General features: G+C 42.6%; 1 protein-coding gene across 1 annotated transcript; it reads left to right on the top strand.

Annotated features, from left to right (window-relative positions):
• Window positions 1–2568: 2568 nt before the first annotated feature.
• Window positions 2569–15465, top strand: LOC143786195 (parvalbumin beta-like). The gene is made up of 4 exons (XM_077275484.1): window positions 2569–2572; window positions 6061–6193; window positions 10015–10124; window positions 14649–15465. Exons 1-4 carry the CDS (start codon window positions 2569–2571, stop codon window positions 14687–14689), a joined length of 288 nt encoding a protein of 95 aa, XP_077131599.1. The 3' UTR covers window positions 14690–15465.
• Window positions 15466–17682: the final 2217 nt, after the last annotated feature.

The raw sequence follows: 17682 nt of genomic DNA, 5'->3' as shown, positions 1-17682 counted from the left end.
GCTGACAGCTTGGGGCCCCTGTGCAAGAAATGTGTCCGGCCCCCCTACTTTTATGGCGACAAATCTACAGGTATATATATATATATATATATATATATATAAATATATATTGTATATTAATATAACTATATATATATAACTACATGTATAACTATATATATATAACTATATATATATATATATATGTATATATATATATATATATATATATATATACATACATTTATACAGCCTCTGGCAGACATTAAGAGACCACAACATCAAATCCCTGTCATGGGCAGCCCAATCTCCAGACCTGAACCCCATTGAAAACCTCTGGAATGTAATCAACAGGATGATGGATAGTCACAAGCCATCAAACAAAGAAGAACTGCTTTAGGCTATGTGCACACGTTGCAGATTGGTGTGCGGATTTCCTGCGGTTTTTGTGCGGATTCCTCTTGCGGTTTTACACCTGCGGATTCCTATTGAGGACCAGGTGTAAACTGCTGCGGAATCCGCACAAAGAATTGACATGCTGCGGAAAAAACACCACTCACGTTCTTTTCCGTAGCATGTGCACTTAGGATTTTGTTTTCCATACGTCTACATGGTACTGGAAAACTGCTGCGGATCCGAAGAGCCAAAATCCACTGCGGATCTGCAGCTAAATCAGCAACATGTGCACAGACCCTAAAAAGATGGACCCCACCGGATCACAGGTCCTACGGCATCCACGGTGCCTCCATGTGCCTCATTATAGGGTATCTTCTGCCACAGGTTTTATTTGAAGCATGTATTACAGAGATTTACATGGAAACCTCAGTGTAAGCGCTCAGTGCAGAACGCAGGATAAATGTGCGCCGAGCCATACTGCGATCTTTGGCCGGCAGAATGAAAAAAAATTAAAAGCATGTGAACAATTGTTTTTTATTTATTTTTTACGCCGTTCCTCGTGCGGTATAAGTGATCAGGCGACTTTATTTTTCGGATCGGTGCTATTACAGCAATACCTGATTTATATAGTTTTTTTAATGTTTGGCAGCTGTCAAAAATAAAAGCTGCTTTTTATTGTAAAATCTTTGCATCCCCATATTTAGACAGGTATAATTTTTTCCATATTTCAGCCGACAGAGTCATGTGATGGTTTTACAATTACAATGATACCACAGTTATATCATTTTTTTTATGTTTTGGTACTTATACACAATAAAAACTATTTTATAGAAAAAATTGTTATTTTTGCATCACTTTATTCTGAGAGCTATAACTTTTTTTTATTTTACTGCTGATGGAGCTGTATGGCAGCTTGTTTTTTGTGTGACAAGGAGGCGTTTTCAGAGGTAATGTTTTTATTTACATTCATCTTTTTTACTGTGTTTTATTGCACTTTTTGTTCAGTGGTATGATGACAAAGCAATGTTTTTTGCCTCATTTTTAATTAATTTTTTTACCATGTCCACTGAAGGGGTTAACTAGTGGGACATTTTTATAGAGGGGTTCATTCCAGATGCGGCAATACCAAATATGTGTACTTTTTTTTTTTTTACATTTTTTTTTTTGCACATTTTTTTTCTTTAGTTTTTACATTGTCCCAGGATGGGACATCACTGTATTGTGACAGATCACTTACTGATACTCTGCAATGCTTCTACACTGCAGGGTATCAGAGCAGCGTCTAACAGGCAGGGAAGGCTGCATCTCAGCTCCTGCTCTTAGTGGGCACTGAGAAGCCACCTTCCTTGAAGGACCCTGTGGTCATCTTGTGGCCGGGTGTTACCATGGAGACCATCAGCACAACGCGATCACATTGCGTTGTGCTGATGGAATCACACAGAGAGCCCACTCCCTGTGCGATCTCCTTGATGTCAGTGTCACTATTGACGGCAGCATCAGAGGGGTTAAACATCCGCGATTGGTGCCAGCACTGATTGTGGCATTGCTGCAGGGTATCAGTTCTCACACAGAGATAACACCCACACCCGATAGCGGTGGCGCTCAGCGTGAGCCCCTCGATCGCTGCGCCTTACATGTACTGCGCTTTTCAGGAATGCAGCTCCCACAGCACCGTACATTTATGGAGCATGTCAGGAAGGGGTTAAAATTATCTTTGTTCATCGGAAAACCCCTTTAAATATGCTTTAATTAGTCTTTGCATTAGCTCCCTATTGATTTCAATGTGAAAACAAGCCTATAATGCAGCTTGTTTTATACATTTTTTTCAGCATGGAAAAGATACAACATGTCAGTTCTTGAGGCGCTTTCATCTAAAAAACCCTCCAAATTAAATTAATTAATATAAAGCAGGAAAAAAAACTTCATATACAGAAATGTCATCAAAATCAACAACAACAAAAAAGTTTGGAATTTTTTTTTGTCTGAAAAATCTAAGTATAAAAGGGTGGGTGAGCATAAAAGCTGGAGAGGAACCTCCACAATCTGCATTTTATCTCACAGATTATCAAAGCTATAACTTTTCCTCAGGCTTCCACATTTTATTTTTTATGCATCAAAGACTGCACTCACCTTGAGAAAGCACATGCGCGAAACGCGCGTCGGGGCGTTCTGTGGCGTCACAGACAGAGCAACATGGGTAAGATCAATGTATGAATTACTGCTCCATTTGGTCTTTTTTTCTTTTTTTTTCCTGACCTGGTGGAGCCTTACTATGATCATTTAACTGTGTTGCACCCTGAATTTTCGTCTGTTCCACTACATGTATGGACTTGATTCTCTATTTTTCTATACCTCATACATGTCTCGTGGTACTCACGGTTCATGTTATCTTTATATTTGTATGTTGATATTTCTAATCAAGATTGATGTTTTTTATTAATTGTTTCTTTGTTAAGTGGTGTTTTTTGGATAATTGTTTATCCTTTTTTGATGTCATGTTTCATGAACGCCTATTTACTATTATGAGATAATTGCTTCAGGCCATCTGAGGCCCCTCTTACAGATTGATATGTTGGTGGACACTATTTTGATTCCCTATAATAACCAGTAAAGGCTAAACAGAAAGCTGCGGGCTGATAGCCTGGGAAGCTCCATGGATAGTGGCCCGTTCCCAGAATAATAACACCCGCCACCAGCTGTCTGTTTTCCACCAGCTGGTTAATAAAAATAACGGGGTCCCCACACAATTTTATTGCAGATTTATTTATTTATTTAACAAATACTTGTACAGTAAAATACACATGCAAAGCACTGACTCTGACATCTTTATTACAAGGCACAGGTGTCGGCTGGTGAATACTTTCATCAGCAGCACCTACTCACGTTTCTAACAGCGAGAGCAGGCACTGGCTGATGAGAGTAGTAGTCATCAGTCAACACCTGACCGACGGTAACCTTTTTACCGCCAGTCAAAGCTGATGGCTCACATGCTGTTAACTGTGTTACAGTGTGGGAACCACAACATTCTGACCGGCAGTAACATGGATGGTTACCATCAGGTCAAATTCGGCTGGCACACAGAGGACAGCGTGGGAACCGCTGGATATTCGGGCACTCCCCATTCACTTTTTATTAAAGTTTGGTAGATCCCGGCAGACCCAAATATCCATGGGTCCCGCTCATCCCTACTCATTGCATTTTATTGCAATGTTGTGGTGCCCACAAAATCTTTATTCTGGCACTTTGATTTTTTTCTCGTTACACAATGAACTAATATGATTAATTTACTTTATATTTTCATAGACCAGACATTTCTGAATGCAGCAATATCAAATATATTAGTAGAGCAAAAACTAGTCGCATAATTTTGAGAAAGCAAGTCTACAATCATGCAAAACATGCGTCGGGGTCCTATTTTGTGTTTATGATGACAGTCTGAACCTCACTCAAGTATGGGTAGATGATCCCCTGTGACCATTATGCTATTTATGTGTATTATATCCACATGGCTTGAGACTTTGTTATGGGAATGTCATGTCGCCGCCACCCGGCCGCTTCCTGAGCCCTGCCATACTTACCTTTCATCGGCGTCCCGGCGCGCTCCCACAGCTGCTGTTCCCCGCCTGGCACCGCCTCCTCCTCAGCGCTCGCACCCAGCTTCTGCTTCACGTCGGTTGCGCACATGCGCTGGGTTCAGCGCTGCGCGCGCACACTTCTGGTCCTCCAATATATCACCCATATATCCATCCTGGCCTCTCCATATATCTATCCTGGTCCCCCAATATATCCATCCCGGCAACTCTATATATCTATCCTTGCCCCTCTATATATCCATCCTGGTCTCCCCCATATATCCATCCTGGCCCCTCCATATATCCATCCTGGTACCCCATATATCCATCCTGGTCTCCCCCATATATCCATCCTGGCCCCTCCATACATCCATCCTGGTACCCCATATATCCATCCTGGCCCCCCAATATATCCATCCCGGCCCCTCTATATATCTATCCTTGCCCCTCTATATATCCATCCTGGTCTCCCCCATATATCAATCCTGGCCCTCCATATATCCATCCTGGTATCCCATATATCCATCCTGGTCTCCCCCATATATCCATCCTGGACCCTCCATATATCCATCCTGGTACCCCATATATCCATCCTGGCCCCCCAATATATCCATCCCGGCCCCTCTATATATCTATCCTTGCCCCTCTATATATCCATCCTGGTCTCCCCCATATATCCATCCTGGCCCCTCCATATATCCATCCTGGTACCCCATAGATCTATCCTGGTACCCCATAGATCCATCCTGTCCCCACCATAGATCCATCCTGGTCCCTTGTCCTACCACCCTCTCATATATCCATCCTGGCCCCCCATATATGCATCCTGATCCCTTGTCCTCGCACAGAAAAAAAAAGATTCCTTTTACCTGCCTGCCGCCAAACGACTTGTGTGCACCCGTCGCATGTGGTGCATGACACTGACTTCATACACCGGTGACGACATGCGCACACTCATCAGTGTTCATTGGGACATGTGACGCGGCGGTTCAGGTAATGAACGCTGTGTGCGTGTGCCACTGTACACTCTCTGCCTGCTTTTAAAGGGCCTGTGCCCCTAAAGAACGCAGACTTTTTTTCTCTGTCTTCTTCTTCCTGCTGCCATCTATCTGGTCCACTGTATCGGCCCCCCGGGGATTTCCCCAATACCCCACCAGGCCAGTCTGACCCTGGCACGAGTGGATAGTCACTTGCAGCGCGAGTGGACAGACTGCATGAATGTGCCTATATGTATGCAAATTGCCTAAACTTGGTCACGTGACTGCACACTTGCACAGCAAAAGAACTGGAATTGGGACCAGGCTGTACTGGCCAACAGGGGAAAGGATGAATCCCCTGAAGGCCCCTATGCAGATGTGGGACCCTAACCCCACTATATGATCAGTGGATTGCACAATTCACTTGATTCACAATGTACAGACAAAAGCAGCATCTTCGTTTACCAAACGACCCAGTTTATTATATAGAGACATACTGTAGGTAAATTTGCGAATGAGGGTAATGTAATATTTTCATACAACTGAAAAGTGTCCCCCCTGGAAAAAAAAACCTCCTTAAAAGTGTGTACTCTACTTTTGGCCATTATATGACTGATATCCTTGTATTTTTCACCAGTTTTTCCCTCTGCATACTCTCATTTCAGTTGTCTGTGAGCTACTGGATGGAGACAAGCTGCTGTAATGTCTCCAATACATTAGTTTCCTATGTAGCACTTAGGCAAAAGCAGCAGCATCATGAAGAAAAATATACAGCAGTATGGTGGAGATTTTACAGTGCAGAACTGAGCAGGGTAGCTGCGCTCACAGCACTGGGATGATAAGTTAAAACCAGAAAATTGCAGAATCACCTCTTTCTTTGCCTGTGTCTCACTGTGCTCCTCTTTCCCACCTCCTCACTCCATAGACTTTAATTGATACAGTAATCTGTTCATTAAGGGAACATTTTTTATTGTATTCCGTTATAACTTATGTACTAAATAGATGTATATATGAATGTTTTAAAATGACTCAAGAAATAAAAATAATAAAAAAGCTAGAAAAAAAGATGGAATTAAATTTGTTTATGTTAGTGTTCTGTAGTTATATTAAAACGGATTTATTTATTTTTTTTAAAGCTGACATCTCATTTAAGACCAATGTATTCGTCCAGAATGTTGGTCTCACCGCCAAGAGCGATACTCAACTCCTGAAGATTTTTGAGTTCCTGGACACAGACAATGATGGTGATATTGTGGAAGAAGACTTAAGGTACCTTCACACTAAGCGACTTTGCAGCGATAATGACAGCGATCCGTGACGTTGCAGCGTCCTGGATAGCGATATCGTTGTGTTTGACACGCAGCAGCGATCTGGATCCTGCTGTGATATCGCTGGTCGTTGCTGAAAGTCCAGAACTTTATTTGGTGGTCAGATCGGCGTGTATCGTCATGTTTGACAGCAAAAGCAACGATGCCAGCAATGTTTTACAATGGTAACCAGGGTAAATATCGGGTTACTAAGCGCAGGGCCGCGCTTAGTAGGAGAGAGAAGCAGAGGGAGAAGGAGATCTTGGTGGAGCTGCGCCGACCAGGAGTGATTGCAATGGCGGACGATGGACCAGCGGCCTGCTGGTACATACCAACCCACTGCATGGGTACGGCTTCATCTGCAAGGTGGACAATAAGGTGTACTGTATGTCAATGCCTGTTCAGTGAAATTTCAAAGGCCCCTGAGGGAAGGAGACTGGGTCACTTTCTTGAAAGAAAATGGCCCTCAGGGGTATTTTGCCATGGCAGTTGATTTACTCCAGGAGGATGATTAAGAGCTGTATGCGGGCCCAGAACAGGCATAGTTAGTCCCCTGTTCACTGGTCGCTGAACAATTAAGGCCTGCCCATCCCCTGTCACTGCGGCCGGGGAACATGACACCTGCAGCGGCGAACCTACCGTCACCCCTTGAAGCACGGGCACGGAGCCCGATGTGGGACAAAGTAGGATGGGACCACCATGACAATGACCGGTAATGGCCCTTTAAGAAATAAAGGTAGTGCTTGTTGCACTTAAATGAAAAAACAGGACTGTTCAGCGTCCCTATGGGCAGAGGAGCCCTGTAGCACCGGAGTCGGGTGCAGTGTGGCCGGTACGGGCCACGGTTGAACGTTGAGTATTGTTTTTCTTCCCCTCCCCAAGTTTTGTTGCGCTTGTTATGCCTCCCCCGCCAGATTGCAGGATGCTAACCCTGAGTAGTTATGCGTCCATGAACTGACAGCGGACTGTACGTGGCTGCTGCAAAGGACTGTGTTTTAGTTTGCTTAGCCTGATCTTTATTCCAAGGTGAGAGCAGCACACGTGCGGTAAAGGGCAATACTCCGTGCAAAGGAGGGAGGGGACAAAGAAGAATGGCCGAATTTACAACCTGATTGTAAAAAATATTATTCTTTATTAATACAATGCAAAATATAAAAATATGGGTAAGAGTGGAAACAAATACACAGGGAACAAGAAGAGGACGCAATACATTGGGAACAGATGAAATGATATCATGTTAAATATTGAGTGGATCATAGCAGCACAAAAAAGTTAAAAATTGATGATAATAAGAGTCTGCTGGTGTAAATACCACAGTATGTAAATATATGAAAGTAGATCCTCATAAGAAAAACATAAAGCAGGAATGGAGAAATCAGGGATAAAAAATGATCAAGAAAATACAAATAATAAAGTGCATGTGCAAATATTATCCCCTTAACAATGCAATAAAGTGCATGTGCAAATATTATCCCCTTAACAATGCAATGAGTGTGACTACTAGCTTGTTAAGTGTAGCAAAGTGCAAAATGATACTACAACGAAGTGCCAATGTTATGATATAGGATCATTATTAATAGGATAAAAGAGATGAATGCTCATAATGTGAAAATTCATATGGCACTCTGTTGGGCTCAGAAGAGGGTGCCATTTGAATTTGCGAGCGTTGATAGTGCTTGATTGGTTTCTTGGCACCTATGTCACTTTCACAGCACCACCGAACTACTAGAAACATGGACAAACTCTATTTTTCCAACAGATCTGACTAAGAGTTTGTTTATTGCATGAAGAGATTACGTTTTCGGTGTCATTAGTGGTGCAACACATTTTTTAATTTGATTTTTAATCCAATTTTTGAGAAACAGAATGAAAAATTAAAAAACTATTCAGGAATTGTCTTTAGTTTTTTTTCCATGACTTTTTACACTGTTCACCGTGCAGTAAACGTGATAAGGCGACTATATTCGTCAGGTGAGTAGAATAACAGCGATGCCAGGGTTGTTTAGTATTTTTATCATTTGCAATTTTTGTACGCTAAAATGCTGTTTCACAAAATAAATATTTATGATTGCATCGCCATATTCTAAGAGCTATAACTTAGGATAAGTTGCCATTTTTATTCGTACCATTTTGGACTACTTAACGTTTTTCGATCGCTCTTTTTTTTGCAATTTTTGGGTGGCAGAGTGAACAAAAACCATGAATTCATAAATGGTTTTTATTATTTTTTCTTCACATCATTCACAATGCGGTAAATGTAACCTTTTTATTTTCTTGTCGACTGAGCTATATAAGGGCTTGTTTTTCGTTTGATAAGATGATGTGTCATTATGACGAAAAGCTATTTTTTTTTAGCTTTTTTCTTTTTTACTGTGTTCACAAAACTGGTTAAATAATATGACAGTTTTACAGATTAGTTTGTTCTGGAAGCAGAGATGCTAAATGTTTATTTTTTTTTCCTTCATTTTTTTGTGTGAAAAACTGTGTTTTTGTTGGGCTCTGCATGCATGTGTCATGACTGTCACACAGCCGGGACACATGCAGCTGCGGAGTGGAACAGCTGATTAGCCAGCGCGATCCAGGAAGCTGGGTTCCCTCTGCAGCTTATTCGGTAAGCGCCATAGCTTGCCAAATAAGCCGTGTCCCGATCAAATTCGCTCATCTCTACCCATCCCCCGCTGCTCTATAAGGCCGGTTTCACACGTCAGTGGCTCCGGTACGTGAGGTGACAGTTTCCTCACGTACCGGAGACACTGACTCACGTAGACCCATTAAAATCAATGCATCTGTGCAGATGTCATTGATTTTTTGCGGACCGTGCCAAACACGGAGACATGTCAGTGTTCGTGGGAGCGCACGTATTACACAGACCCATTAAAGTCAATAGGTCCGTGTAAAACACGGACCTCACATGGACGTTCTCCGTCTGGGGTCCGTGTGCGTGCAGGAGACAGCACTACAGTAAGCACTGTCCCCCCCACATGGTGCTGAAGCCGCCATTAATATCTTCTCTGCAGCAGCGTTTGCTGCATAGAAGATATGAATAATAGTGTTTAAATGAAAGATCTATGTGTCCGCCGCCCCCCCACCCCCTGTGCGCCCCCCCGCTGTTCAGAAAATACTCACCCGCTCCCATGTTGGCTGTCGCTGCTTCCTCTCTGCCCCGCGCCTTCTACTATATGCGGTCACGTGGGGCCGCTCATTTACAATCATGAATAATCGGCTCCGCCCCTATGGGAGGTGGAGCCACATATTCATAACTGTAATTGGTGGCCCCACGTGACCGCATACAGTAGAAGGCGCGGTCAGACCAGAACAGCGGGGGGGCGCACAGGGGGTGGGAGGGCGGCGGACACATAGATCTTTCATTTAAACACTATTATTCATATCTTCTATGCAGCAAACGCTGCTGCAGAGAAGATATGAATCGCGGCTTCAGCACGATGCAGGGTACCACACGCATGGGTACCACACGCTCCGTGTGGTACCCACTCGCCACACGGGCGGCACACGTGTGCCGCACGTATGGCCTGCGTGAGCTCACGGGCACACGGACACGGATAACTCCGGTACCGATTTTTTCCGGTACCGGAATTATCTGGACGTGTGGGACAGCCCTAACATGGTGCCTTTAGATTGGATTTCATTTGCATGGTGACAGGTTCCTTTTTCTAATACTTTATTCTAAAATATCAGTAGTGGATTATATTATATTGCATCATATATAAAGCTAATATTTTTGGAAACTTCTAAACAAGCAATAAATAATCTTCTTATTATCAGACCTTTCCTGCAAATCTTTAACGTTGGTGCCAGGTTGCTGACTGCTGCCGAGACCGCAGATTTCATGAAAGCTGGTGACCCTAATAACACAGGCAAAATTTCATCTGCTGGTAAGGGGTTTTTATTATACAAATGCTATTTATGTCTACATTGATACATAATGTATTGATAGAGTATTTTTTGTAAAGATGTGCCTTATCAATTACATAAGCCTACTATATAAAATAGAAATCACACATTAATAGTTCCCATCAAACATCAGATCATATACATAGTCATCAGTTTTTGTTTTGGCTAAAATATTTTTTCAGTCTGCCATCACAACAAGGTAGACTCTTCTGAAGGGGCCCTACTCTACTCTAACCTGTTAAACATTTCTTAACATGCTCAATACTCTTTTTAGGTATGTATATATATATATATATATATATATATATATATACACACATACTAGATGGTGGCCCGATTCTAACGCATCGGGTATTCTAGAATATGCTATTGCCCAGCCACCACGTAGTATATTGGCCAGCCACGTAGTATATTGCCCAGCCACGTAGTATATTGCCCAGCCACATAGTATATTGCCCAGCCACATAGTACATTGCCCAGCCGCATAGTATGTTGCCCAGCCACATAGTATACTGCCCAGTCACATAGTATATTGCCCAGCCACGTAGTATGCATCATATCCCTGTTAAAAAAAAGAATTAAAATAAAAAATAGTTATATACTCACCTTCCGGAGCCTCCTGATCGAAGCAGCCGGTTACCGATGCTCCTCGCGCGCTCCAGTCTGAAGAGTGCATTGCGGTCTCGCGAGATGATGACATAGCGGTCTCGCAAGACCGCACGTCATCATCTCGCGAGATCGCAGCATGGACCAGTTACCGGAGTGTCGCGAGCGGGAAAGGCCTGTTGTCGATCCGAGGGGCCGACGGACGTTGAGTATATAACGATTTTTTATTTTTGTAATTATTTTTAACATTAGATAACTTTACTATTGACGCCGCATAGGCAGCATCAATAGTAAAACGTTGGTCACACAGGGTTAATAGCAGCGTTAACCCTGTGTGAGCGCTGACTGGAGGGGAGTACGGAGCGGGCACTGACTGCGGGGAGTAAGGAGCGGCCATTTTCTTCCGGACTATGCCCGTCGCTGATTGGTCGTGGCTGTTTTGCTGCAACCAATCAGCGACTTGGATTTCCATGACAGACAGAGGCCGCAACCAATGAATATCTGTGACAGACAGACAGACAGACAGAAAGACGGAAGTGACCCTTAGACAATTATATAGTAGATATATATATATATATATATATATATATATATATATATACTGCTCAAAAAAAATAAAGGGAACACTTAAACAACAGAATCTAACTCCAAGTAAATCAAACTTCTGTGAAATCAAACTGTCCACTTAGGAAGCAACACTGATTCGCAATCAATTTCCCATGCTGTTGTGCAAATGGAATAGACAACAGATGGAAATTGTTGGCGATTATCAAGACACCCTCAATAAAGGAATGGTTCTGCAGGTTGGGACCACAGACCACATCTCAGTACCAATGCTTTCTGGCTGATGTTTTGGTCACTTTTGAATGTTGATTGAGCTTTCACACTTGTGGTAGCATGAGACGGACTCTACAACCCACACAAGTGGCTCAGGTAGTGCAGCTCATCCAGGATGGCACATCAATGCGAGCTGTGGCAAGAAGGTTTGCTGTGTCTGTCAGCGTAGTGCCCAGAGGCTGGAGGTGCTACCAGGAGACAAGCCAGTACACAAGGAGATGTGGAGGGGGCCTTAGGAGGGCAATAACCCAGCAGTAGGACTGCTACCTCAGCCTTTCTGCAAGGAGGAACAGGAGGAGCACAGCCAGAGCCCTGCAAATGACCTCCAGCAGGCCACAAATGTGCATGTGTCGGTACAAACGGTTAGAAATCGACTCCATGATGATGGTCTGAGGGCCCCACGTCCACAGATGTGGGTTGTGCTCACAGCCCAACACCATGCAGGACGCTTGGCTTTTGCCATAGAACACCAGGATTGGCAAATTTGCCACTGGTGCCCTGTGCTCTTCACAGATGAAAGCAGGTTCACACTGAGCACAAGTGACAGACGTGACAGAGTCTGGAGATGCCATGGAGAGCGATCTGCTGTCTGCAACATCCTTCAACATGACCGGTTTGGCAGTTGAAGGCATTGAAGATATGGACTGGCCCGCCCGTTCCCCAGACCTGAATCCGATTGAGCACATCTGGGACATCATGTCTCGCTCCATCCACCAACGTCACGCTGCATCACAGACTGTCCAGGAGTTGATGGATGCTTTAGTCCAGGTCTGGGAGGAGATCCCTCAGGAGACCATCCACCGCCTCATCAGGAGCATGCCCAGGCATTGTAGGGAGGTCATACAAGCACATGGAGGCCACACACACAATACTGAGCATCTTTTTCTTTTTATGAGGCATTTCCACTGAAGTTTGATCAGCCGGCAATTTGATTTTCCACTTTGATTTTGAGTATCATTCCAAATTCAGACCTCCATGGGATATTAATTTTGATTTACATTGGTAATTGTTATGCTTTATTGTTCTTAACACATTCCACTATGCAATGAATACAAATTTGCAGCTGGAATATTTCATTCAGAGATATCTAGGATGTGGTATTTTAATGTTCCCTTTAGTTTTTTGAGCAGTGTAGATTTTTTATTTTTTAATGGGAATGTGCAACATACATTTTTTAAAATGACCAATAATACCACATACAAAGGACAAATTCCATCACACCATGGCCAGACCACATATTACCCCCACATAGTGACTGAATAATACCAAATACTAGAAGTAAATACCACCACACCATGACCAGACTGCATATTACCGCCACATAGTAACCAAATGATACCACATGCAGGGAGTCAGCTGAAGGATGAGACTCTGTATTGTTGCACCATCTTGGGTATTTTTCTGGGACATTTCTATGTGTTATTTAAGTGTTTTGTGGTTCAATAATGTATTGCCACATGGTTTTCCCCCACCCTGTGTTGTCTGAGTAGTATTACGCCCACAGGGAAAGGAGAGCCGGAGTTCGGTGGGATGATCCCTACCCAATACAGTTTCTGCTAGCGGACCAGGGCACCCTGTGACCCCTTGTGTATCCACTGGAGGCATGTTCTTTATCTGCTCTGTTGCTCTATGCTTATGATTGGGCATCTCATACAGGGAGAAGAAGTACACACCTCCAATGAAAAATACCTGATAACACCAACTTGGGCTTAAGAAGAGTTAACTCATTAGGTGCCAAGTCCTTTGATAGCTAATATCTCTGTAACTGAGAGGCGAAATTAAAAACAAACAAACACGTATTATTCCACCCTGCGGCCACTACTACATAACGCGTCAATTTTAACTCTCTTTAAATCCTTACTATTCATTTAATAAACATCAACTTTGTTATTGTGACTCAAATTAGACAATTTTCTTCTGAAAGAATTAATAAGACTGTAGGACGTGGAAGGATATTACTGACAGCTACAGCCTCGGGAGGAATCTAAAACTATCTGAATTCACTCACACCTCCGCATGAAGTCATCTGTGGAAAAACTCAAGTTCAACCCTATGTACCAATAGGGTGCCCTCTGGGTAGACCAAAATACACTCCATGACATTAACACTGCAACATCAATAAGGAAAGTGGTGGAATTATGGAAATTAAAGGCTGGATAGACATGTTAATGAAATGCAGATGATAAAAAAATATATATTTTTTAATTTTTGAAATCATCTAAATTTATTCAGTATGGAGTATGAGCGCCATGAGCAGAAATCCCCGCACTTAAATACCTTGGCTGCTATCAATGGTTATTAATGGATGTCTGAGCAGGAAAAAAAGAATTCCAGCGGGACCATGTAGAAAAAGTGAGTAAAATCCATGTTTATTGATTCACATTGAAAATTTTGTCAGTGTTCACATCGTCACCATTAGCTGAAACGCGTAGGTCAACCACTAGGCTGCTGGATGATGTGAACTCTGAGAAAACTTTAAATGTGAATCAATAAATGTAGATTTTACTCACTTTTTCTACACGATCCCTCTGGAATCCTTTTTTTTCCTGCTCTATCTTCAAGCCGCACTCCGGGCAGATCCGTGCAGGACAATGAACTGCTACATCAATGGCGAGCGTCATGACTCTCCCTGACTCCCGTTTTCCATAATGGATGTCTGAGGAATGTTCTGCCGTGTTGAATGCACTTGGGTATGTTGCACATAGGCAGATCTCTTTGACAAATGGATACTCATACCAATCATAGTCTATGAGCATGTTCCCATGCCTTAGTTTTTTTGCAGACCTAGTGGTTTGCACACATAAAAAGTTGTCCTATCTTGATCCTACTCTTAGCTCAAACTCACGAGTTCAAGTCCATGCGTCTGAGAAAAATCCTAGTATACCATCATATTTGCGTTTTAGCACTGTCCTATTTTCATGTTCAACACAAGTAATGGTAAGAAGATTCATTTTCAAAATCGTTCCTTGTTTTCATTAATTTAATAGCATTAAATACATTTATGGCAAATAATCAAATGTATTACAAAAAAAACCCACACAATCCTGTCTATTATATTTCAGGTTTCATCGCTATGGTGAGAGCAGCAAAGCATCAAAACTAAAAAGACAACAAGAATGTAACCCCTAATGTACTCCTAACAGCCAACTCATTAATGGATGACAATTATCTGTGCATTTTTATACCTATGATATTGATAAAATGTCTTTTTTTTCCAAATATTGAAATATATACCAATGTTTAATGTTATGTTTTTACTCCCAAAAGATCAAGGAAACTACATACAGAGTACTGAATGAGTAAACAAATGAGTATAGTGTTACTATTTTGTTTTATCTAGACCCTAGAGAGGAACCGTTGTTTTCATTATTATATTGTAAATCAATAATACACATGAAAGTAAGCAATTTCTTCTTTTTGGATTGAACTTTCACTCTCAATTCATGGGTAAAATGTGTAGTCAGTGAAGACAGATTTTCCCATTACTGAGATAGGGGATGACAGTTAGTGCTTTTAACATTCTATGGAGGAGCTAGAGGCCGACACAGACATCCTGCTGAAACAAACAGAACCAACTGCCGTCTCCTATCTCAGTAATGGGCAAATGTGTATAAACTGAAGACAGATCTTACCCGTGAATTTAGAATTGTCAGAATGACTGATTAGTCATCCCTGGGGGACTTGACTGTCTTACCAGTTAATGTCTAGTATCTATTTTGGCCTGGAGTAAATGAGGGGTTAATACTGGAATAATTTGTCTGTGCTGGTGTTTGATGGTTATTTGTTAATATTTAGGACGATTTTATGACATTATGCTTTAGGATGATAAAGGTGTTTATGGTGCTGGGTCTAGTGCAAGAAAATGTCTCTACAATAATCTATAATGTATCTACAGCTTACCTTATCTGAACGTTCCTTCATATAACAATTAAATCACATGATAAAATTCAATCTGCCTCCAGCTGCCTCTTTTCCAAACACGTTGGAATTTATATTGTTCTCATCAACTCCATAATGAATCCCTGACTGTATATAGGGGATCTGTGTGGTGGGTTTCAGGAATTAGGAATTTCATGGCCAAAGTTGGCCCATGAAGTAAGCTGAAGAAAACGGGTAATGTCAACCTACTATATATACAGTATATAATTTGTGTGCACTCCTCAACATTTAAATTGCTAACGATCTATAAAAATCACAGAATGGGTAGACAGGTTACTGATATGCAATTTATGATAAATGGAAAAAGAATTTTTAAAACATTTGGATATATTCAGTATCAGATGTGAGTACCACATGCACAAATGCACACACTTACACACCTCGGTATGTTATCAATGAGGTTATTATTGGTTGTCTAAAGAATGTTACATGAACTTGGGCATCAAAATCATCAAAATTCCCTGCTGGTAGCTCTCTTTGCAATTGGAATTATAAACAGGTGCTTCTCACAAAATTACAATATCATCAAAAAGCTTATTTCAGTTCTTCAATACAAAAAGTGAAACTCCTATGTTATATAGAGTCACTACAGAGTGATCTAGTCCACATGTTTATTTCTGTTAGGCCAGTCTCACACGTCCAGATAATTCCGGTACCGGAAAAATCGGTACCGGAATTATCCGTGTCCGTGTGCCCGTGCGTTTCTGTGGCACATCAGTGTGGCACATGTGTGGCACACGTGTGCTGCCCGTGTGCCGACTGGGTATCACACGCACCGTGCAGGAGACAGCGCTAGAGATAAGCGCTGTCCCTCCACGTGGTGCTGAAGCCGCCATTCATATCTTCTCTGCAGCAGCGTTTGCTGTATAGAAGATATGAATAATCCTTTTTTTTTTGTTTGTTTCTCGTCTTTAACATAAAGATCCATGTCCCCACCCACCCCCTGTGCGCCCGCCCGCTGTTATTAAAATACTCACCCGCCTCCCTCGCTGGCGCTGCTTCCTGTCCTGGCCGCACCTTCTACTGTATGAGCGGTCACGTGGGGCCGCCGATTACAGTCATGAATATGCGGCTCCACCTCCCATAGGGGTGGAGCCGCATATTCATTTCTGTAATGGGCGGCCCCACGTGACCGCATACAGGAGAAGCTGTGGCCAGGACAGGACACTGCGAGGGAGGCGGGTGAGTATTTTAATAACAGCGGGTGGGCGCACAGGGGGTGGGAGGGGGGTGGGGACAGGGATCTTTATGTTAAACACGAGAAACAAACAAAAAAAAGGATTATTCATATCTTCTCTACAGCAAACGCTGCTGCAGAGAAGATATGAATGGCGGCTTCAGCACCACGTGGGGGGGACAGCGCTTACTGTAGTGCTGTCTCCTGCATGGCACACGGACTGCACACGGACAACGTCCGTGTACGGTACGTGTTTTACACGGACCCATTGACTTTAATCGGTCCGTGTAATCCGTGCGCTCCCACGAACACTGACATGTCTCCGTGTTTGGCACACGGTCCGCAAAAAATCAATGACATCTGCACAGATGCATTGATTTCAATGTGTCTACGTGTGTCAGTGGCTCCGGTACGTGAGGAAACTGTCACCTCACGTACCGGAGCCACTGACGTGTGAAACCGGCCTTAATGTTGGTGATTATGGCTTACAGCCAATGAAAACCCAAAAGTCATTATCTCAGTTAATTAGAATACCAGCTTGAAAAAATGATTTTAACATCCAAAATGTTGGCCTACAGAAAATGTATATTCAGTAAATACACTCAATACTTGGTCGGGGCTCCTTTTGCATCAATTACTGCATCAAAGCAGCATGGCATGGAGGCGATCAGCCTGTAGCACTGCTGAGGGGTTATGGAAGCCCAGGTTGCTTTGATAGCAGCCTTCAGCTCGTCTGCATTGTTGGGTCTGGCGTCTCTCATCTTCGCCTTGACAATACGCCATAGATTCTCTGTGTGCTTAAGGTCAGACGAGTTTGCTAGCGAATGAAGCACAGTGATACTGTCTTTTTTAAATATAGGCGATGATCTGATCATTGCCTTTATGTAGCAGAAGCGATTGGTTTGTGGCAGCTTCTAGTCTCCCATGGAGGCTATTGAAGCATGCCAAAAGTTAAAAAAGATGTAAAAAAATATAAAAAA

The sequence above is a fragment of the Ranitomeya variabilis genome, chromosome 7 (assembly GCF_051348905.1).
Source record: "Ranitomeya variabilis isolate aRanVar5 chromosome 7, aRanVar5.hap1, whole genome shotgun sequence".
Classification (NCBI taxonomy): Eukaryota; Metazoa; Chordata; class Amphibia; order Anura; family Dendrobatidae; genus Ranitomeya; species Ranitomeya variabilis.
The sequence above is the reverse complement of the archived record's forward strand: the minus strand, read 5'-3'. Positions and strand labels throughout refer to the sequence as shown.